The following is a 23,264-nucleotide window of genomic DNA, read 5'->3' as shown; positions in this document are numbered from 1 at the left end:
AAAGCACGTTCATTCTATAAAAGTGTAATAATGTTGCAGGCATACTTTTGGACAGCCTACCAGCACATGTGCCTCTGCTCCCAAAATCAGCTATGCGTCTCTCTGCTTTTGTTGTGGGGGAGTGACTCGAGTGTCTGGCTGCGTGGCTAGTTGTTCAGGTATCCTTTTGTTGTGAAAGTTCAAAGTAAGATTTCTTTTATTTGGAATTGTTCTCAGTCAAACCATATATCCAATAACGTCGTAATGATGATCATGTTTATTTTCTATTCATTCAAATTGCTACGGCATGTCAAATGTTGCTAGGCCGCAGTGCTTTATTGAATAGCAAGCTAACAAGCTAATCCCTTTGTGGCAACTGAGTTAGATAATTTATCCAATTAGCATAGCTAGCTGCGTCACCAAGTAACAAATACATTCAAATTTAGTAAGTAATTTGGTACAGGGTATCCAACTGTGGCACATCTTTACTATAACTTAATGGTTTCAAACGTGGCATGCATCTTCCTTATTGAATGCTCTGGGTTTAATTAAACGATAAATTGCTAGCTGATGAAGGTCACCATGACAAAGTGTTTCCTTTCCCTTTCAGCGGCGCGTGTGTTGTTGTGTGCGCGTGTTGTGTGTCTGCAGGGTGTGTGTGGATTCAGAGCGAGTGCCAGGATGTCAAAAAGAGGAAAGAAGAATGACGAGGAGGCCGGAGAAGACCATGAAAATGGAGCAGGTGCTGCATCAAGTGTTATTGGATCATAATACATGTAATTTGTTTGTAGCATGTGCAGTAAAACACGTTAGACGGAATTTGTATTTGTATATACCACCTATACCAACTTATACTTTCAACTCAGCCCCTGCTGCTAAAAAAGGGAAGAAGGGAAAGGAGCCAGAGGCCCCAGTGCTGTATGATGACCCACCTGACAAGATGACCAGCAAAGATGGCCGCTCCGCCAACATGAAGATCACCTCCTGGAATGTAGATGGCCTGAGAGCTTGGGTCAAAAAGAATGGCCTTGATGTAAATTTGGGGACCGGGAAACCATGAAATCAACACATTCAGCCGCTGGTTCATGGATGTGTAATGAATTAAACCCCTAAACTACTTGTCTCTCGTCTTACCCAGTGGGTGCGTGAGGAGAGTCCAGATGTTCTGTGCCTGCAAGAAACCAAGTGTGCTGAGAAGTCCCTCCCTAATGAGATCACCTCCATGCCCGAGTTTCCTCACAAGTACTGGGCCGGCTCAGAGGAAAAGGAGGGCTACAGTGGTGTGGCCATGCTGTGCAAGACAGAGCCTATCAAAGTTACCTACGGCATCGGTGAGTGACAGTCTTATATCAACAATGACGAATCAAACTTTTATATCCACTGAATTTCTATGTCTAGACCAATTGTCCTTTGTTTGAGAAGACTGTACCAAACATTGTAGACACAGAGACCAATCACCCACAGAGAACACTGTATGGCAACTTTCTTTTTGAAATCAGTCTATGCCTGTGCATCTGATGTCAATGTTTTACTCTCACACATTAGGTAAAGAGGAGCATGACAAGGAGGGCAGAGTCATCACTGCAGAGTTCCCAACCTTCTTCCTGGTCACAGCCTACGTGCCCAACTCCAGTCGCGGCCTGGTGAGGCTGGACTACCGCAAGACCTGGGATGTGGACTTCAGGGCCTACCTCTGTGACCTGGACAAGCGCAAGCCCCTGGTGCTGTGCGGTGACCTCAACGTGGCCCACGAGGAGATCGACCTGAAGAACGCCAAAGGCAACAAAAAGAACGCTGGCTTCACCCCGGAGGAGCGCGAAGGCTTTAGTCAGCTGCTGAGTGAGGGCTTCATCGACAGCTTCCGCGAGCTGTACCCAGAGCAAGCTAACGCGTACAGCTTCTGGACCTACATGATGAACTCCCGCTCCAAGAATGTGGGCTGGAGGCTTGACTACTTTGTGCTGTCCTCCGCTCTGCTGCCTGGCTTGTGCGACAGTAAAATCCGCAACAAGGCCATGGGAAGCGACCACTGCCCCATAACTCTGCATGTTGTTGTTTAGGGTCAAGTCTGGCCTTAGATCTAAGCCAGATCATATGCCTCTGAGTTGAATAGTCCATGAATGGGCTACCATGCATTATTTTCTCCTTGAAGCTAATGTGTTCCAGCTGTTGTATTCCCCAGCCCAACTACTGAAACTAATCTGTATACCGGTGTGTGTGCTCCTTTTGAGTGCCACATCTGAACTGTTAACAAGGCACAGCTACTGAAACTACATTAAGGATATTGATCATTTATCCTGTTTCTTTTTTGTCAGGATTGATTTATTTTTTACTATTAAATGTAGGTAATTGCAATATTGACATTAGCATATGCTACACCTTCCAACCACCTCAGTACGGTGGGCCTCGTCAGGTAAATGACTTATCACCCAAAAGTCTGCTCAGTGTAAACTTGTGAATCCTCTGTCGGTGCTATTTTTTGTATGTTGTGGAAACATTGCTCCTTTTGAAGGGACCATTGACCATGTGTATTGCTAAGGTCAAGAAAGGCATATCCTAATGTGCATGCAAACCATTCAGCTAAGATTTCGTTTTTCTAGCAAAGATCATATTAATACAAGGAGAGCAACTACTGGTATTAACCCTCTACTGCCAACATCCAGGGCAATGTTTCTTAGAAAAACTTGTTAAGCTTTTCATTTCTTTCATACCTATGCTTTCTGAGTTTGTAGATGTGAAATGCATCCATGCCAGTTAATAAAGTTTAGTTTTAAATAATGCTTGCTCTTTTAGACAATTTATTGGTTGTCGTCAGTTTACCTACTGAGGATAAAAAAAATAATAATACAACCCCACTTTATACCAAGCAAAATAACAAATCTAATGTACATATCTTACCATGCCTTGGGAGCCTTAATTTGTTAGAGAAACAAACATTACTGTCACAATAGCTATAACTATTTTGCCTGAATAAGAGTTTTCAAAACTATATTCTGAATGCTACCCAAACCTAGGTCATAAACTTTGGGGTATGAGTCCTCACATGCATCTTGAGGTGATACGACTGTTTGAATCCCTTTCCACATTCCACACACAAGTATGGCTTCTCCCCAGTGTGTGTTCGCTGGTGTCTCTTCAGACGGTTGGCACTTAGAAAGCTTTTGTCACATTGTGGGCAGGTGTAGGGCCGGACCCCCGTGTGGTAGCGAAGGTGAATGGTCAGGTAACAAGACTGGGTAAATTTCTTCCCACAGTGAGGGCACTGGAATGGCTTGTGTCCCGTATGGAAGCGCTCGTGCTTCAGCAGCTCGGCGTGGGAGAAGAAGCCTTTCCCGCAGTCGGAGCAGAGGTAAGGCCTCACCCCCGAGTGCGTCAACTCGTGTCTGATCAGCGTGGCCTTGTACACGAAGGTCTTCTCGCACTGGGAGCAGCTGAACACGTTCTCCCTGGTGTGGCAGCGTTCGTGTTTCTTCATGTTGCGCTCCCTCTTGAAGCTCTTGCCGCAGAAGGAGCACATGTAAGGCATCTCCTCAGAGTGGATCTTCATGTGGCTCAGTAGCCCCCCCTTGTAGAGGAAACCCTTGCCGCACTGCTTGCACTGGTGGGGCCTCTCCGATTGGTGGGTGCGCTGGTGTGCCGTGAGGGCGGCCTTGTACGCAAAGCTCTTGCCGCACGTGCAGACGTGAAGACGCTCTTCCTTGTGGGTCAGGAGGTGCCGGTTGAGGTAAGTCACGCAGCTGAAGCCGAGGTCACAGTGGGGACACTGGTGAGGGCGTTCGGTCTTGTCGGCCGCTTCCGTGTGGGTCTTCAGGTGCCTCACCAGGGCCGACTTCCAGGCGAACGTTCGTCCGCATTCCGAGCACAGGTACGCGCCGTTCTCCATGTGCGTGCTCTTGTGGTCTCGGTGGGCCGACAAGGACTTGAAGCTCTCGCCACAGATCAGACAATCGTACTTGCGTCCGTTCTTGTGTGTGTGTTTGTGCCGCTCCAGCGACTGTTTGAAGGAGAAGCTGCGCCCGCATTGGGAGCACAGGTATGGGCGCTCGCCAGTGTGGATGCGCTGATGGGCTTTCAGCAGGGACTGGAACCGAAAGGTTTTCTCGCAGTCGTGACAGTCGTAGCAGCCAGCGGGTCCTGTCTGGAGCTCCGAGGCCACTGGGTCATCCTGGGCCTCCACACCGGAATGGACCCTTTCAATATGCTGCTGAATTTGTGCTTCCTCCTGGTGTCTGAAGGAGCACTGAGGACAGGAGTGTAGAGTGGAGTTGTCTGCAGTTGCCCCTTGAGGAAGAAGCACAGGTCAGCAGGACACGGGGGAGGAAAATAACCTATTTGACATGAGCAATGAATGACGACCACACCCACCTTCTTCTCCTTCCTTTGTAGAAACCATTTGTGAGCCGTAGGAATGCTCGTCGCTGTCAAAGAGACAGTGACAAATTATACATCTGTGCTGCATAGAGATGTTGGTAACATCAAGTCGTTAACATTAACATGCTGAAACAATTGTCTGTTGTGCTAAACTTGCCTGTTAAATAAAAATGGCTTGGTCTCCTCGGGAAGTTTCACCCCACCCGATCTCTTCTTTGGGGCCAAGACCTTTTCCTTGCGTTTCTGCAGGTTTATTACCTGTATCTTCATCGTGGGCTTGGGTGTGCGCGCGCTGGTGCGCACCTTGACCATGGACACAACCTTGTCTAGAAGCTTAGGAACCAAAGCAGGTGACGACGCACAAGACGTGTGCTCCTCCTCTGGACTGAGATGACACTTCGCTTCCCCCCGTAACCCCTGTTCCGTTTCGGTCGTTTCCACAACCACTTCCCCTACACCCTCTTCAACCCCGACGTCGTCTGGCTCCGTTTTCAGCGTCTTGGCGGGCTCATCTGCGTTGAGCTCGGCTCCCTCGGTGTGAGTTTTCAGATGTCTCACCAGCGCCGACTCCCAGTTGAATCTCTTATCGCAGTGCGGGCACACATACACGCCGTCCTCCATGTGAGTCTTCTTGTGCTCTGTACGGGCTGAGAGGGACTGGAAGGTCTCCCCGCAGATCACACAGTCATACTGGCGGCCATCTTTATGGGTGTGTCTGTGCCTGTCTAAAGACTGCCTAAAGGAGAAGCATCGGCCACAGCGGTTACACTGGTACGGGCGCTCACCCGTGTGGATGACCCGGTGAGCTATCAGTGCAGAGGCAAACTTGAAGGTTTTGTCACAGTCTGGGCAGTCATGTGAACCAGCGGGAGTTTGGGATTGAGAGGATGCTGGGTCATCGCCTGTTTCTACTAGACAGGAAGGGCTCTTAGTTACACTCTCTGATTCCTCCTTCGCTTTCTCCTCGTGCATTTCCTGCTTCTCGTCTTCTCTTACTTTCTCTTCAGGAGGCTTTTCTGTCGGTTCTTTGGTCATATCCACCATTATCTTAACCTCCTCCATGTTCTCTTCCACCAGCTCCTCCCCGTTCAGGCTAGTCCCCTTCCCAACCTCAGAGTAGTCTGACACAGTGACAATTTCAACTACGTCCTCTACAAACGACACAGGTTGTGCGTCGTCCATGAGGTCTTGTGAGGGTTCCGAACGGCTATGACAGCTGACCTGGTCAGCGCTGGTCATCACTCTACCTCGAAGAGGCACGGAGAGAGAGGTCAGAATACAGTCACCCATAGCACAGGGTGGAACTGTAGAAAAACAAAAAGAACACGTCTTTTTATCAAACAAAGACAGGCATCCTCCGTTTTTTTTTATGTTGTGAATGAGACTTTTCCTTGGTTTCCATGTTACCCACCATGCTCCTCCAGATGCCCAGTGTGCAGTTGAAACTGAAGCAGACCTTTCAGGTCTTCTGGGTGATACATAGCGTGGGAACAGTCCTCCAGAACAGCAGATGCAGAACCAAGCAATGACACAGTCTGTGGAGGAAAATGTAACTAGTAAGCTGGTCTACATCACCTGAAAAAGTCTGATATATGTAATTTCTGAAGTGAGTGTGGGTTATAATAAATTTAATAAATCACCCTGAGATTCTACTGGAATCTCACTGTGATGTAATTCCAGAAGGAGCTGAAATATCCCTCCCATCTACAGCAAATATTAGCTTAACCTTTCACCTACCTGCTCAAAGTCAGGAGTTGGTAAAAGCTGTGCCAATCTAGAGAGGAACTCCCACAACAGCGTCTGTAGTTCTATGTCATAATGGGGTCCAAATTCCACTGAGAACACCTCCTGGGAGACAAACAGACCAAGATAGGGACAGTGTCACTACTGGGGGGGAGGGTTTTGATAAATTGATGAGGTAACTGCAATGTGTGTCATATCTCACCTCAAAAAAGTGTTCCTTCATATCAGAGTCCTTTAGTAAGGTCTGGACCAGTTCTAGAAACTTCTCAGAGGCCTCAACCTCTGTAGCGTTCACCTGCATAAGCACACATCAAAGCACACATTTTATTGGACCACACAATTCATAGGCATACAGAAATGCACAAAAACACACCAAACCGCATATCCCTCAGCATGTCTCACTTGTCATTTGACTTATGTCTACAGAGATTATGTTTTCAAGCTTCACTTACATCATTGCTGGAGTGAGTATGTGGCTGAATTCTGTCCAAGTGGGTTAAAATAACTTGAGGCTCTACTGGATTCTCACCACGAAGTAACTCCAGAATATGCTGAAATAACACACACACACACACACACACACACACACAACAAGGGTGTGTTCACAAGTGTGTTGTTGTGACATACATGGTATAGTTCATGGGTCAGTCGGTACATCGTCTTTCACATTCACTTACCCTAGCTCGCAACCCCATAATGAGTTGGGCCCTGTGCTTGTAGTTGAGAAGCTCTGGGACCGTCTCTGTCACCACTGACACAAACTCAGCCAGCATCCCATACCTCAGGACTTCTCGCTGATGGACAACCTGCCACATGGACGCTGACATCAGCTGAAGAGGAGGAACCAGGAGACGCAGGGAGCGCAGAGGTAGAGGGGCAGCTGAAACACAACGGTTTATTAACAATAATGTAATTCACATAGTAAATGTGTTATTGATAGGAGGTGGGCAAATTAGTGTTTTGTTATTAGTTTGCTCCCTCTGGCATGTATGTATCTATAGCTATATCTATATATAAGAAAGATCATTGGATTTGGGAAATCTATATCAACCTCGATCTGAATAGCGTTAAGCCGTAACAAACAATTTGTGCAAGGCATCAGAGTGAAGTCTTTTGAATGCTACACTTTCAGAGAAACTTGGGGTATATTCAGTGACGCAAATGCGTATTATCATGGCTATGACAACGCACGGTGCATTTAATATTTAATTTTTGGAACAGCAAGCAACATTTCTACCATGGCGGCCGTAAGGTACACAGCTGTGAGGAAATGATAGCATTATACTGCTGATCAATGCTGCTATACCAATCAATATCTAATATGAATATGTAAACACACATGTTTTGTAATGCTAATAACTAAGATACAAATATTGAATGTGATCAATTGATTTAATAAAGTAACAGATAAGAAACATTGAAATGTAACTTTGGTGTGTGGACAAGAATGCAAATGTCAGGCAAACTGACTTGGGAGGCGAGTTTGTGACGCTCAGGGACTGGTGTGAGCACAATGAGCTAGTCAGCTCATGGGAGTAAAAGTGTCAACTTGGGAGATAAGGTGATGCTGGGAACATAACTCTTCTCTGCTTCAGGACGAGTCAGACCGGACAGTTCTTACTATGGATAATATGCCCCCTTCCCCTGGAGACCCTGCCCCCCCCCCCCCCTTCTCAATGGATGCCCCCTTCCCCTGGAGACCCTGCCCCCCCCCCCCCCCCTTCTCACTGGATGCCCCCTTCCCCTGGAGACTCTGCCCCCCCCCCCCCCTTCTCACTGGATGCCCCCTTCTCCTTGGAGCCCATCTGCCCCTTTACACCATCTGACCTAGGAGTGGTCTTACCCTCTCCCCTTCCCCTTGAAGACCCCACCCCGTATATCATCAGGACCTCGAGATGACCTGCTCTCAACTCTGGAGAACTCAAACCCCCCCCCCCCCTTGGATTGCATCAGACCTGTGGGTCTTGTCCACCCCCCTCCCTGAACAACACCAGACCTGTGGGTCTTCTCTGCCCCCTCCCTCTCCTAACATCACCAGGTCCGTGGACTGCCCACCTTGCGCCAGCATGAACGCCCTGGACATTTAATTGGTTAACAATAGCCACCCCAAGGTCTCCTGACCAATGGCCACTCACCAGACCTCCCTCTCTGGGGAGTACAAGATCTGTCTCCCAAGGGCGGGGAGACAGAACTTGGGAGGGGCAGAACTTTCTCTGATATTCTGTCACGACCACTTTCTCAACGAAGGCCTTCGTTCGTTCTAATCTTATACTCTGTTTTGGTGGGACGACTGCTTTTGCATCATCGACTGATTCATTGTACTAGACTACGGACATCTTGGTGTATTGTTTTCATTGTGTATCTTGTGATTGCATCATTACTAATTAAACTACAAGTAACATGGTCCGATGCTTAACCGTGTATCATTCTTCCTCTCAACACCCAGTTTACACTATCCTTAACAATTGGTGACCTTCCGACGTGCCTGGGTGAGAGATCTGGACGAGAGGTCCCTGAGAAGGGGACCCCAGCCGGCAGGAGCGGGACAGCTGTGGTTCACTGACACTCACTTGGATATCCACAAAAATAGGGTAAGCAGAGCCTGTTTAAACGAAATCTGCATAGCTTAGGACTTTAGCTTTTAGGAGTGAGTGTCTTTAAACTGCACTGTACTGTGACTCTGGGCTGCACACTTTGAATCAAATTGTCCATAGAGAGATTAACGTTGATGCAAACTCAATGATACATTTGTAATTGTGAAACGAGGTGGGGTCTGGCAGATGTGGCACTGTGACAGGAGCGCTCGGCAGTTTCTACGTGGTACGGGGCGTTGCCTGGCAGTGGTCACACTGTGACGGGAGCACCTGGCTGTTTCTGATTGTGTCTATTGTGAAACGAGGTGGGGTCTGGCAGATGTGGCACTGTGACAGGAGCGCTCGGCAGTTTCTACGTGGTACGGGGCGTTGCCTGGCAGTGGTCACACTGTGACGGGAGCACCTGGCTGTTTCTGATTGTGTCTATTGTGAAACGAGGTGGGGTCTGGCAGATGTGGCACTGTGACAGGAGCGCTCGGCAGTTTCTACGTGGTACGGGGCGTTGCCTGGCAGTGGTCACACTGTGACGGGAGCACCTGGCTGTTTCTGATTGTGTCTATTGTGAAACGAGGTGGGGTCTGGCAGATGTGGCACTGTGACAGGAGCGCTCGGCAGTTTCTACGTGGTACGGGGCGTTGCCTGGCAGTGGTCACACTGACGGGAACACCTGGCTGTTTCTAATTGTGTCTATTGTGAAACGAGGTGAGGTCTGGCAGAATGTGGCACTGTGACAGGAGCGCTCGGCAGTTTCTACGTGGTACGGGGCGTTGCCTGGCAGTGGTCACACTGTGACGGGAACACCTGGCTGTTTCTAAGTGTGTCTATTGGAAAACGAGGTGGGGTCCGGCAGAATGCGGCACTGTGACGGGAGCACCTGGCTGTTTGAGATAGACGTAAATAATATGTTTGTGGAGATTTAAGGAGTAGCAAACCTCTTTTTCTTGCTTTCTCTCTCTTTCTCCCTATCTACTGCATTGCTGGAATGGGCTATGCCGAGGTTCGAGCAGGGCACATTTCACAAGCAGACTCTCTCTCTTTCTTGCTCTCTCTCCCTTTCTCTATTGCATTGTCGGGATGGGGCCATGCCGAGGTTCGAGCATGGCGCATTTTAGACAAGCTCTCTCTCTCTCCCTTTCTCTCGCTCTCTCTCTCTCTCTCTCTCTCTCGCTATCTCTTAGCATTGTTGGGTTAATAATGTGTATCTCTCCCTTTCTTGCTCTCTCTCCCTTTCTCTCTATTGCATTGTCGGGATGGGGCCATGCCGAGGTTCGAGCATGGCGCATTTTAGACAAGCTCTCTCTCTCTCCCTTTCTCTCGCTCTCTCTCTCTCTCTCTCTCGCTATCTCTTAGCATTGTTGGGTTAATAATGTGTATCTCTCCCTTTCTTGCTCTCTCTCCCTTTCTCTCTATTGCATTGTCGGGATGGGGCCATGCCGAGGTTCGAGCATGGCGCATTTTAGACAAGCTCTCTCTCTCTCCCTTTCTCTCGCTCTCTCTCTCTCTCTCTCTCGCTATCTCTTAGCATTGTTGGGTTAATAATGTGTATCTCTCCCCTCGCACCTTTCCCCTCCCCTCTCCTCTCCTCTCACCCCTCCCCTCTCACACACTCTCCCTTCACACACCTCCCCTCCCTTCCCTTCCCCTCTCCTCTCCTCTCCTCCCCTCTCCTCTCCTCCCCTCTCCACTCCTCTCCTCTCCTTTCTCCTCTCCTCTCCCTTCACACATCTCCCCTCAACTCCCTACCCCTCCAACCCCTACCCTCTCACACACTCTCTCACTCTCGCCCTCTCTCTCTCGCTCTCCCCACCTCCCCTCTCCTCTCCTCCCCCCTCCTCTCCTCTCTCCCCTCCCCTCCCCCCCTCACACACTCTCTCCCTTCACACACCTCCCCTCAACTCCCAACCCCTCCCCTCCAACCCCTCCCCTCTCACACACCCTCTCGTCTCTCCCTTCACACACCTCACCTCCCCACCACTCCCCTCTCACACACTCTCTCCCTTCACACACCTCCCCACCCCTCTCCTCCCCTCCCCTCTCTTGCACTACACACACTCTCTCTCTCTCTCTCTCTCTCTATGTCTCTCTCTCTCTTTACCTCTCTCTGGTCAAGGAGCTGAGACCTACCGGTGCCAACTAAACTCCTTGTCTCTCTCTCTCTCTCTCTCTCTCTCTCTCTCTCTCTCTCTCTCTCTCTCTCTCTCTCTCTCTCTCTCTCTCTCTCTCTCTAATACTGATGTGTATGTGTGGATCTTTGAGACTCTACCCACAGCTACGACCAGCAACAGGTAAGCGCTATTACAATTATTTTGGTGGTTGGCATTGACTGGTGACAGTGGGTTGCAGCTGTTACTAGCCTGGATCCGGCTGGTGGCAGTTGGGGGGTTGGTGAGCTCCGACTGGTGGTGGATTATATTATTGCAGTTGTGTTTTGTCTGTGGCTCCGACTGGTGGTGGATTATATTATTGCAGTTCTATTTTGTCTGGCTCCGACTAGTGGTACATGGCATTACTACAGCTGTTATTGTTTGATTCCAACCAGTGGTGGAACAACAAGTATTTATGGTCAGACGTGACCTTGCTATCTGTGTGTGTCTGTTATGTTTGCCTTATGTTGCCTATATGTATCTGTCATGTTTGTTTTATGTCTGTTTCAAACAAGAAAAAGTTATGTTTATGTGTCTTTAAGGAGAGGACAAATGAAGTGGCGTCCATCGCACGTTGAATTAAGGCCAGGTTATAAAATATTAGACTGGTGGCAGACCAAATACACGGTCAACCCAGATACTGGGTTTAAAGAAGGCAGCGGTAAAAAAGACCCCACAACCAACAGAAGAGTGGCATTAACTGAGGAAGAATACAAACTTGTGTTTGCAGGATCGCTGCAGTGCATAAACAAGGAGGAAATAAAAGAACAGTATCCAACACAAGCAGAATATTTCGAGAAGCTGGCATCACAAATTATAGTCAAACCTTCACACTTGCAGCCAATCGTGGAGAAGCTCCACAAGAGCGCACACTCGAAAACTTTTGACGCCTTCTTTGAACCACCAACGTTGGAAGAATATCTGCGAGGGACAACAACGAGTGAAGTCGAGGCTCGCCCGGATAAGTGGATAACCAGAATCTGTGTGACATACAAGGCCGTCTGGCATATGAAGCACTGGCCAGGCAGAAAAGAATCACCTGAAGACAAGTCACGTCCACGGAAACGTGCAAAGCACGAGGAGATAAAGGAAGCTTGGGAGGAACTACCAGGGAGGCGGACTGACGATCAGACAGCATTGCTGGAGAGGCTGAGGCCAATTGAAGGCAACAGGAAGACAATCAATTGGGTCAGAGCTGAGTTCATCATTGAACCAGAGGACATAATTGACTTGACTGTATCCAACTAGACCGACTCGACTATCCAGCAACATCACTGACTTGACTGTATCCAGAATTTACCCTGACACAAGCCTGATCTGACTGACACCAGACTTAGAAACACCAGGAGAAGAGAAGGATGGCGTCCAGACCAACCACCTTGAAGGCAGTAAAGGATGTGATGTGGAGAAGGCTGGAAGCCACCAATTCCAAGAAAGAGATAGAGGAGAAACGCAAGACATTTGAGCATCTATACCTGGATTGGGGAAGGAGGGGACTGATTCTGGGAAATGTAATGGAAGTAACATTGGATGACAGGAAGAAAATAACCGAATTTGAGAGACAAGAGATGATTTCCAAGAAAAATGAATGGGAAAAGGCAGGCAGCCACAAGATAGGAGGAAGCAAGCGAGCCTATGAACAAGCTAAGCTGAAACATGCAAGGGCAACAGAATTAATAATGATGTTGACCATCCCAGAAAATCAACCAATAACAACCCACCTGCCGCCAAAAATAAGTGAAAAAAGATTGTACCCAGACATCACAGAGGCAATAACTCCAACAGCTCCAGACGCCAAGGAGACCCCAAAAGCCCCTACAGCTCCCCCACCTTATTCATCCAACAATCCATTTACCCAAGCCCCAGTGTTCGAGGTCAAGTCGGGAAAACTTGAATTAGAAGTCAACGGGAGACGCACGGACATCCCAGATGATCTTACAGTGGAAGAACTGACAGAAATGGCATCAATACTGGGAGAAAGGATCATCAAAACACAGGCAACGATGATGGAGCAAGAAAGGAGGGAAGAAAACGAATCAAGAGAACGTCCAGCCCCAGCCTCTTTAAACAGCCAAACGAGACCTCGCAACTACAGCCAGCCCGACATTCCCCAAAGAACGGGGTATGAACCTGACCTAAACAGTAGCCTGTGCCAGTCCAGCATTCCCAGAAGAACTGGCTACGCAAGCCATGAACTTGACCAGGACAGCCTGATTGAAGGGGAGTGTGAAGAAATCCCAGACGAACAACGAAGGGTGCTGGAAGAAAAACTGGAAAGAATTGAAGAAGAGGAGAGATACAAGCGGAACCAGAGGAAAAGCCGCCACGAAAAGACAGATTCTGTAATAATAACAGGAAAAGAAATGGAAGTAGATCAAAGAGGAATGTCCGCCAGAACCAGGTCACACCAGGCCCACAAAGGAGGGTGGAGCGACAACAGCCAGTTCCAATGCCCACTGCTGTTGGATGCAGGCGGGGCAGCCCGGTACGAACCATGGAGCCATAGAGACATGAACGAGTTAGTCACTGTACTTCCTCCACTGTCGGCCGGAGGAGCCCAATGGATAAGGGCTTTCGAGAAGCTGACGGCACAAGACCGCCTGGCAATGGGAGACATCCGAGCCATCATCTTACGACTGGATGGGAAAGTGAAGGTTCGAACTATCGACCAGAAGGCTAAATGCGAGGGGGATGACGACAGAGAACCGTTCAACAATGCCAGAGGAAGATATTGGGATGCCATAAGAGACATCTACCCACAAGAGCAGAGCTTGGCAGCCCTGGAAAGCTTGGAAATGGAGCCTGGAGAGAAGATGCACGCATTTCTCAGAAGAGCTGAGGATGTGTGGTTGGAAGGAACTGGAGAACGCCACGATGTCACTAAAGGCCAATTATTGTTTTGGAAGTCTGCAGTAGTAAGAGCACTCCCGAAAGCCGTCCGAGACGAACTCGAGGACGTGGTGGGTCTGACCTACAAACCTGTGGCTGAATGGACAAACTACCTTATACATTACCAAAAGAAGCATGATAAAGCTGAAAAAGAACTATGTCTGAAAGACAGTGACATGAACAGACAGCTCCTGAGGGGTCGGGTCGCAGATAGACACGACATGGCCAATGAGAAGAAGAAAGCTACCAAGACACAAATGATAGTGGAAGAACCTCTGTTTGAGCAAATGGCAGTGGAAGTGCGACCAAAACCCCCACAACCTCAATACCCTCTTCCCCAACCACAACACCCTCCCCCACAACCTCAATACCCTCTTCCCCAACCACAACACCCTCTTCCACAACCTCAATACCCTCTTCCTCAACCACAATACCCCCTTCCCCAAATACCCCCACAACCTCAATACCCTCTTCCTCAACCACAATACCCCCTTCCCCAAATACCCCCTCAACCACAATACCCTCGTCCCCAACAACCCCAACCCCAATACCCCCAACCCCAATATCAGTATCCATCGGCGTTTCCACAAAATGCCCCTCAATATGCCTACCCTACAGGCGGCGGACGAGGAGGCCAGCGAGGAGCGTGCTACACATGTGGAGAGACGACACACTTCGCCAGGGAATGCCCTCAAGGCCAGAACAAACGAGGAAGAGGTGGCTACAACAAGAGAGGAGGAGGTAGAGGCCAAATAACTCTGAACCTACAGGTACCACAGCCGCAACAAACTCAGCAACCAGCGGGTCTGCCTCTGCTTCAGCCACCGAATGCGACACAGATGCCGGTCGCGACATGGACCCTGGACCAGTGGGATGGCGACCAATGAGGAGGCCCAGAGGATCCGACTGCAGGTGACATCCAAGCCAGTAAAGTACCAATGGTCACCTGCATGATTGATGGAGAAAAAGTGGAGTTGATGGTGGACACAGGTGCGGCAGTGTCATGCCTGAACAATCTAAAAGGGACAACCCCACTCTCTTCTAAAACCATCAGAACAGTTGGATACTCGGGACAAAGCGAAGAACAGCGGTACACCCAGCCACTAATCACCACAGTCGGCTCACAAACACTGACACATTCATTTCTGCATGCCCCCAAATGCCCCATGAACCTGATGGGGAGAGACCTGCTGCTGAAAATAGGAGTTACCATCACCTGCTCCACAAAAGGATTGGCGTTGTATATGCCAGGAGTAGAAACATCAAAAACAATCAGTGATGGCCAGAGGATACTGTTCATGGGCACTAACACAAAGACACCAGTAGGAATGACAGAAATGACGCAAATATACTGGACAAGACTGTCTCCGCCAGGAGAAACGAAAGGAGCGCTCAAAACCTATATGGACTGGAAGGCATGGATCAATGAACTACATCCATACGGACCGCCCCCGGACCCCCCACATTGCACATACAACTATCTACGGGCACCAGACGAAGTATATCAGGAGGCGTGGCAGACACACAAAGAGGGAAAAACAGAGACAATCAGATCAAGAGACATATATGTGGGAAAAGAAGGAGTCGCAGCATATTGTGAACTAACACCTGACCAGATGGCATGGTACACACTGACCACTGAATCTGTGCCCCACATCACCCTATCAGTTGCAGCAGGAGGAGAAGCAAGGTGTCTCGGTCCAATGGTGAAAAAAGCACTGACGATGACATGGCTGCCCACAACAGCACCAAAATTGCATGTGAACGCCGCAGGAGACATGTGGAGAATTTCTGACACACAAGACAACGAAGGAGATATGGAAGAAGTGGAGCTGGAAAGGGACCATGGACGGGAACACACAAATCACCCAAACACGGACCACTATCTAAAAGATGTCCCAGACAAGTTGTGGACAACAGGACCATATGATGTAGGGAGGGTGACCAGCGAGATTGGGATGACACTGAAGAATCCATCTGACACACCAATCTGGCGTCCCCAATATAAACTCAAAGAAGAACAGATAGAAGGGATTGGCGAGACCATTGCCGGGTTGCTAGCAGCTGGAGTGATACGGCCGTCAAACTCTCAATGGAACACACCAATACTGCCAGTACCAAAAGCAGGAGGAAAAGGATGGAGAATGGTGCATGATCTCCGCCCAATCAACGATGTAACAAACACGCGACTGTTGGTCGTACCAGATCCCTATGTCTCGCTCATGAATTTGTCGCCAGAACAAACCCACTTCTCAGTCATAGATCTGGCGAACGCTTTCTTCTGCATCCCGCTGCGTCAAGAAGTACAGGACTGGTTTGCATTCACATACAATGGACGGCGATACACCTACAACCGCATGCCACAAGGATACAAGGACTCCCCGGGAATCTTTAACTTAGTGCTGCGCGATGACCTGTCAGACATTACCCTGCCACAAGGGACAGTAATTATCCAATATGTGGATGATTTATTACTAGCAGCGACCTCGGCTGAGCAGTGCCTCGAAGCAACCCGAACATTGCTGACAGTGCTGGCGGAAAAAGGATATAAGGTGAAGAAAGAAAAAACTCAGATTGCCAGACGAACAGTCACGTATTTGGGCAGATTGATCTCAGCCAACAGCATGACACTAACAGGCTCACAAAAGGAGTCCATTTTGAACCATGGGAAACCAACAATTGTCAAACACATGCTGGCATTTCTGGGATTGACCGGATACAGCCGAAACCACATCCCTGACTACGTGTCGCTAACCCAACCACTAAGGGACATACTCAACACCGCCGGAATCAGGGAACACCAACAAGTACTCGTCTGGACACCAGAGGCCGAGCAAGCATTTATCCGCACCAAACAAGCACTGGGACAGGCCGAACACCTCTGTCCCCCGGACTACACAAAACCATTTCATCTGGATGTTTCTGAAACAGGTGGTACTGTTACGGCAGTTCTGTTTCAGAGAAAGGAGGGAGAAAGAAGAGTACTTATGTATCACAGTTCAAAACTTAGTAATGTAGAAATGGGACAAACAGGGTGCGGCAGACACCTGACGGCTTTAGCCAAGGCCATCGAAAAGACAGCACACATTGTCATGTGCCACCCGCTAAAAGTCAACACAACACATGGGGTGGTGTCATTTCTTACCTCAAGGGCTTTCACCATCTCTGCAGTACGAAAAGCAAAAATATGTGGGACATTGACAAAACCACACATTTTCTATGAGACTGGAAACATCAACATGGCCCCTGAGTTGGATCCTGCTGAACTCATACCACACAACTGTGAATATGTATCTCAGAAGGATCTGAAGATAAGACCCGATCTTACCACCACACCACTAAAAGACCCGGACAGCACACTGTTTAGCGACGGATGTTGCTACAAGGGAAACACTGGAAATGTGGCCTCCTATGCAGTTGTTCAGCAGGAAGGAACTGGCAAATGGAACAATCACACTACCTGGGAAGCAGAAATCATTCCACAACCAGCATCGGCACAGTTAGCAGAAATCCACGGGCTCACAAGGGCTTTGGAATTAAGCCAAGGGAAAGCCGTAAACATCTACACCGACTCAGCCTATGCACATGGAGCAGTGCATGTAGACGGGCCACAGTGGAAAAGGAGAGGATTTCTTACGACCAATGGAACCGCCGTCAGACACTCCACGACTCTTAAGAGACTGCTCGAGGCAGTACTGCTGCCCACTAGGGTAGCCATAATGAAATGTCCAGGACACCAAAAAAGCAATAATCATGTTGCCCAAGGAAATGATGCGGCCGACAGAGCAGCCAAAATGGCAGGAGGATACACCAAGCAATTGATGTGTCTGGCCGAGCCAATCAGACCAGCCCTGACCACACAAGACCTAGTGGAGATACAAAAGGAAGCAGGAGTGTACGAACAGAGCCAGTGGATACACAAAGGAGCTACAGAAAAAGATGGACTGTGGAGAGCACACGACGGACGATTAGTAGCACCGGCAAAATTAGTGACAATACTGACAGCGCAAGCGCATGGACCAGCCCATGAAAGCAGAAGACGAACCACAAAAACCATAGAGACAGACTGGTGGCATCCGTACATGAAGGAGTTGGTCGAGAACTATGTACGCGAATGCGACACATGCCTGGCATTTAATGACAAGAAAACCTTCACCTGCCCAATGGGGAGATTCCCGGTTCCGGAGGCCCCGTTTAAAGAAATATGCATAGACTACACGGACATGGGGGCAGAAAACATAGTACGAGGTTTCAGATACATGCTGGTGATGGTGGACAGATTCACAAAGTGGGTGGAGGCAATACCCACAAGACGAGAAGACGCGAATTCCGTGATCAAATGGTTAAAAAACGAACTCATACCCAGATATGGGGTCCCAGCAAGAATCCGATCAGACAACGGCAGCCATTTCACAAGCCAACACCTGGCAAAAGTGGAGCAACAGTTGGGAATAACACACAGCTTTGGGGCAGTATACCATCCGGCATCACAAGGAATAGTAGAAAGGGTGAACGGAACATTGAAACGGAAGACTGCTAAGATCTGCTATGGCACCAAGATGTCATGGGTGGATGCCCTACCACTAGCCCTAATGTCAATGAGAAGTTCCCAATCCGAAAAGACACACTTGTCCCCACATGAATTGCTGACTGGGAGACCCATGCCAGGACCGCCTAGGGATGGGGGCAGGGGCCCAATTCTAGACTTATGGAAGATAGAGGCTTCTGAGTATATGAAAGCACTGACGGACCTTACCAACGTTTTGTCCACACAGGTGCGGCAGGCCGAGCAGGAAGCAGACGAGCATCAGGACACAGCAGTAGGGCCTGGAGACTGGGTGAGAGTTAAAGTACACAAACGAAAGTGGACTGAACCTCGGTGGACAGGTCCGTGGCAGGTAACAGAACGTGCCTCCCACGCTTTGAAAGTCAGAGGAAAAAACGGAGATCATTGGCATCACCTCACACACTGTGCATCGGCGGAGGCCCCCTCCCGCACTCTGGGGGAAGTTAGAAAGGATCTGTGTTGCCTTGAAGACAAACCCACCGACAAACCTGAAGTTTAAGGAAGAGGACAGAACGAGACAGAGCTGCAGTCCAGATCGAAAAAGTGGACGTACTCATCATATGCTTAATAATCATACGACACTTCTTCTAGCCCAACCGGTTTCCTCACTTCACACATTCCGCGGCAACACATCAATATGTCTAGATTGTGCTTTTGGGGACTGCTCGTCTGCACCATGGGTTGTCTCAAAACAACCACTGAGTGCCTAAGCAGCCTGAAATACACCCTGGGCCAAACAGCGACACTGAAGGTAGACCTCTGCGAAATGTTACCATGCAATTGGGGCAGTCAAGAGTACTACAGTTCAGTAAACATCTACATGGGAATAACCACACACTGTAGCTCATGGGGAGATATCGGATGGAACACTGGACCACATGACTGGGGATACAAGCCTGCCACTGCGCTAAAAAGGGTCAGTAATGGAAACATAAACCAACTGGAGAGACTGTCTATAAGCAGAGGGAAGGCTCCCAAGGACTGCAAACCCAAATCATCATGCAACCCACTGCTTGTCACCCTAAAAGATCCCTACGAAGGAGATAGGGGAAGCTACTGTCTAGGAATGGAGGAAAAGGGAAAAGACACAATCAGAACTTTTGAGATCATAATATCAAAGAACACATTTCCAGACAGCACCAAAGCCCAGAACTCAGGACAGACCACACTCAAGGACACCATTGTAGCTGAAACAGGATACGCCGACAGAAATGAGTGGGTAGACTGGATGATGTACACTGCGGAACAGCATAGAGTTAAAAACTGTGTGGCTTGCGGGACCGCAAGGCCACTACTAGGAACGGTACCTTTTCCTATCACCCCGAGGGATGATGAAAAAACGTTCAAATGCCTGTTGAAACTTTTCAGCCAGCTACACCCAGAAGGTTGCACCACTATCAAACTGCTGTTTCCCTCAGTACCCATGGCAAGGCCGCCCCATTTCACCCCATATGATGGAAGATACACCTGCATTCGAAAATTGTCAGGGCACGTTGATGTCGGCCGCCTAACACAGTGCAACCAAACTTACGCACCAAGTGGACACACACTCGACGTTCTGAATGAAATGCATTATCCTAGAGCGGATGTGTGGTGGCTCTGTGGGACGACATTGTATCCAATATTGCCTCATGACTGGACAGGAGTGTGTGCGCCAATTCAGCTTGTAATGCCATTCTATGCCATTCCACGGACGGCCGATGAGATCGAGAGGCTGGCAGACAGAGGTATTGGCCACATCAAGAGACAGACAAGGGCAGTTAAAGGATCATTTGACTCTGGTATCTGGATGGATGCTATAGGCGTACCAAGAGGAGTTCCAGACGAATACAAGGCAAGAAATCCGATTCTGGCAGGTTTTGAGTCACTGTTCATCTTCCCATCGATAAACAAAAACATGGAGTGGATAAATTACATATACTACAATCAGCAACGATTTGTGAACTTTACTAGAGTCGCTATAGGGGGACTAGCCGAGCAGCTAGACCGAACCAGCACCATGACACTGCAGAATCGTATGGCATTGGATATGTTGTTGGCCGAGAAGGGCGGAGTGTGCAGGATTTTTGGAACCCTGTGCTGCACATTTGTCCCTAACAACACTGCACCAGATGGCTCCGTATCCAGGGCATTGAAGGGACTGACGTCTCTGAGTAAGGAACTGGCCGAGAACAGTGGAGTGGACAACTACTTCACATCAATGTTGCAGTCCTGGTTCGGTAAATGGACATCTACTATTGTCTCAGTGGTGGGGGCAGTGACAGCGACGGTAGTCATTCTGATCATGTGCAGCTGCTGTTTCATACCCTGCGCTAAGAACCTGATTGGAAGACTGACAAATACTTTAACAGGGCAGCAGGCACAGTGTTATCTGGAGGAAATGGTGGAATTTGAAGTTCACTCAGAGATCGAGCGTTTCTGTGAGGCTACAAGTGGACAGGACTGGAGCGACGGCTGTCGCTAGGGCCATGTTCTCTTTCCTCACGGCATTATCTTTTGAACCCCTTTACTTTCACTAATCACGTCCTTATTTACACTGGGACATATCTTAATCAGTAATGTCCAGTTTGATTGTTATTCAATGTTCTCAAATTTATTTTATTACAATTCTAAAAGCTTGGCTAAAGTTGTATGTATGTGGTGAAGGGGACCTGTGAGTATGTTCAGGTCTGCCGTGGGTACATGGATGTCGAATGTCCACTCTGCGGAGTGACGGTGGGTTTTCCCCTATAACATCATTAGGGTTTTCCCACTGTGTCCAGTGTGTCCACACCACTTGGCCATAACGCTGCATAGTCTCATTATTATCGTTCTAAGCATTGTGTTCCTTAACGGGATATTTTAAATTTTGTGTTAGTTGTCACACCCTTTAAAGGGTGTGAAAGGAGGGATTCCATGAAAACTTTAAAATATCCTGTCCGAATTAACAGTTTCTTTCTACATGTATTGACTCTTTTAATGTTCTGTTTAACAGATTGACTGATCGTAAGGCGTCACACCCTTTAGAGGGTGTGAAAGGAGGGTTCATAATATTTTAAATTTGTGTAGTCACACCCTTTAAAGGGTGTGAAAGGAGGGATCCATGAAAACTTTAAAAATATTAAATTTTGACTGTTTTGATGACCATATGCGCATGTTTAACCTAGTTATCGACTGATTTTGCATTTTAACATCTAGTTTGACTGTATTTTGGTTCATTGCTTAAGTGTTTTACGCATGTTTAACCTAGTTAACAACTGATTTGCCTTTACTGCCAGACTGGTATATTTTGAATTTGTGTTGTCACACCCTTTAGAGGGTGTGAAAGGAGGGATCCATGAAACTTTAAAATATCCAGTTTTAATGTTGACACCACATAGTGGTGTCAAAGGAGGGATTGTGAGGAAATGATAGCATTATACTGCTGATCAATGCTGCTATACCAATCAATATCTAATATGAATATGTAAACACACATGTTTTGTAATGCTAATAACTAAGATACAAATATTGAATGTGATCAATTGATTTAATAAAGTAACAGATAAGAAACATTGAAATGTAACTTTGGTGTGTGGACAAGAATGCAAATGTCAGGCAAACTGACTTGGGAGGCGAGTTTGTGACGCTCAGGGACTGGTGTGAGCACAATGAGCTAGTCAGCTCATGGGAGTAAAAGTGTCAACTTGGGAGATAAGGTGATGCTGGGAACATAACTCTTCTCTGCTTCAGGACGAGTCAGACCGGACAGTTCTTACTATGGATAATATGCCCCCTTCCCCTGGAGACCCTGCCCCCCCCCCCCCTTCTCAATGGATGCCCCCTTCCCCTGGAGACCCTGCCCCCCCCCCCCCCCTTCTCACTGGATGCCCCCTTCCCCTGGAGACTCTGCCCCCCCCCCCCCTTCTCACTGGATGCCCCCTTCTCCTTGGAGCCCATCTGCCCCTTTACACCATCTGACCTAGGAGTGGTCTTACCCTCTCCCCTTCCCCTTGAAGACCCCACCCCGTATATCATCAGGACCTCGAGATGACCTGCTCTCAACTCTGGAGAACTCAAACCCCCCCCCCCCCTTGGATTGCATCAGACCTGTGGGTCTTGTCCACCCCCCTCCCTGAACAACACCAGACCTGTGGGTCTTCTCTGCCCCCTCCCTCTCCTAACATCACCAGGTCCGTGGACTGCCCACCTTGCGCCAGCATGAACGCCCTGGACATTTAATTGGTTAACAATAGCCACCCCAAGGTCTCCTGACCAATGGCCACTCACCAGACCTCCCTCTCTGGGGAGTACAAGATCTGTCTCCCAAGGGCGGGGAGACAGAACTTGGGAGGGGCAGAACTTTCTCTGATATTCTGTCACGACCACTTTCTCAACGAAGGCCTTCGTTCGTTCTAATCTTATACTCTGTTTTGGTGGGACGACTGCTTTTGCATCATCGACTGATTCATTGTACTAGACTACGGACATCTTGGTGTATTGTTTTCATTGTGTATCTTGTGATTGCATCATTACTAATTAAACTACAAGTAACATGGTCCGATGCTTAACCGTGTATCATTCTTCCTCTCAACACCCAGTTTACACTATCCTTAACACAGCCCAATATCAAAACAGTAAGACAATATAATGTGCAATAAACCAGAACTTGACATTTATGATAAGTATTTTAAACAACGTAACGTAAAACAAAACTGTTGTACCTGCACTGTCTGCCAAAAATATTTCAGTATCCATTTTCTCGCGTGGGCCAAACAAGAGTTGCAACAGTTGGAGATTGTTCAGTTAGCTGTATGCACGCTGCCTGTCGTTCATTGCGCCTAGCCCTAAAAACGCGACATATAGTAATAAGCTGAGACAACAGTGCAAGAAATCAGTCTGCTTAAAACGCACTGAATGTTTATATATACATAGGCAAGCAAGCTTAGCCAGACGAAGGTTGTCTGAAAAATACTTTTTGTCACATCCGGAAATTGTTTCGGCGGCTATCGCGCGTCA

The 23,264-nt window shown here is 48.3% G+C and overlaps 2 protein-coding genes across 2 annotated transcripts; one reads left to right on the top strand and one right to left on the bottom strand.

Annotated features, from left to right (window-relative positions):
• The first annotated feature begins 96 nt into the window (after positions 1 to 96).
• apex1 (APEX nuclease (multifunctional DNA repair enzyme) 1) lies at positions 97 to 2,759 on the top strand. The gene is made up of 5 exons (XM_047022429.1): positions 97 to 184; positions 590 to 721; positions 846 to 1,012; positions 1,118 to 1,310; positions 1,525 to 2,759. Exons 2-5 carry the CDS (start codon positions 661 to 663, stop codon positions 2,037 to 2,039), a joined length of 936 nt encoding a protein of 311 aa, XP_046878385.1. The 5' UTR covers positions 97 to 184; positions 590 to 660; the 3' UTR covers positions 2,040 to 2,759.
• On the bottom strand, positions 2,284 to 23,260 carry LOC124469265 (zinc finger protein 184-like). The gene is made up of 9 exons (XM_047022428.1): positions 22,970 to 23,260; positions 6,771 to 6,973; positions 6,546 to 6,644; positions 6,296 to 6,388; positions 6,088 to 6,198; positions 5,762 to 5,885; positions 4,508 to 5,654; positions 4,345 to 4,397; positions 2,284 to 4,260 (listed from the first exon to the last, which is right to left on the bottom strand). Exons 1-9 carry the CDS (start codon positions 23,001 to 23,003, stop codon positions 2,990 to 2,992), a joined length of 3,135 nt encoding a protein of 1,044 aa, XP_046878384.1. The 5' UTR covers positions 23,004 to 23,260; the 3' UTR covers positions 2,284 to 2,989.
• Between the last annotated feature and the right edge of the window lie 4 nt (positions 23,261 to 23,264).

Source organism: Hypomesus transpacificus, chromosome 7, assembly GCF_021917145.1.
Source record: "Hypomesus transpacificus isolate Combined female chromosome 7, fHypTra1, whole genome shotgun sequence".
Taxonomy (NCBI): domain Eukaryota; kingdom Metazoa; phylum Chordata; class Actinopteri; order Osmeriformes; family Osmeridae; genus Hypomesus; species Hypomesus transpacificus.
This window is presented reverse-complemented; position numbering and strand designations above follow the sequence as displayed.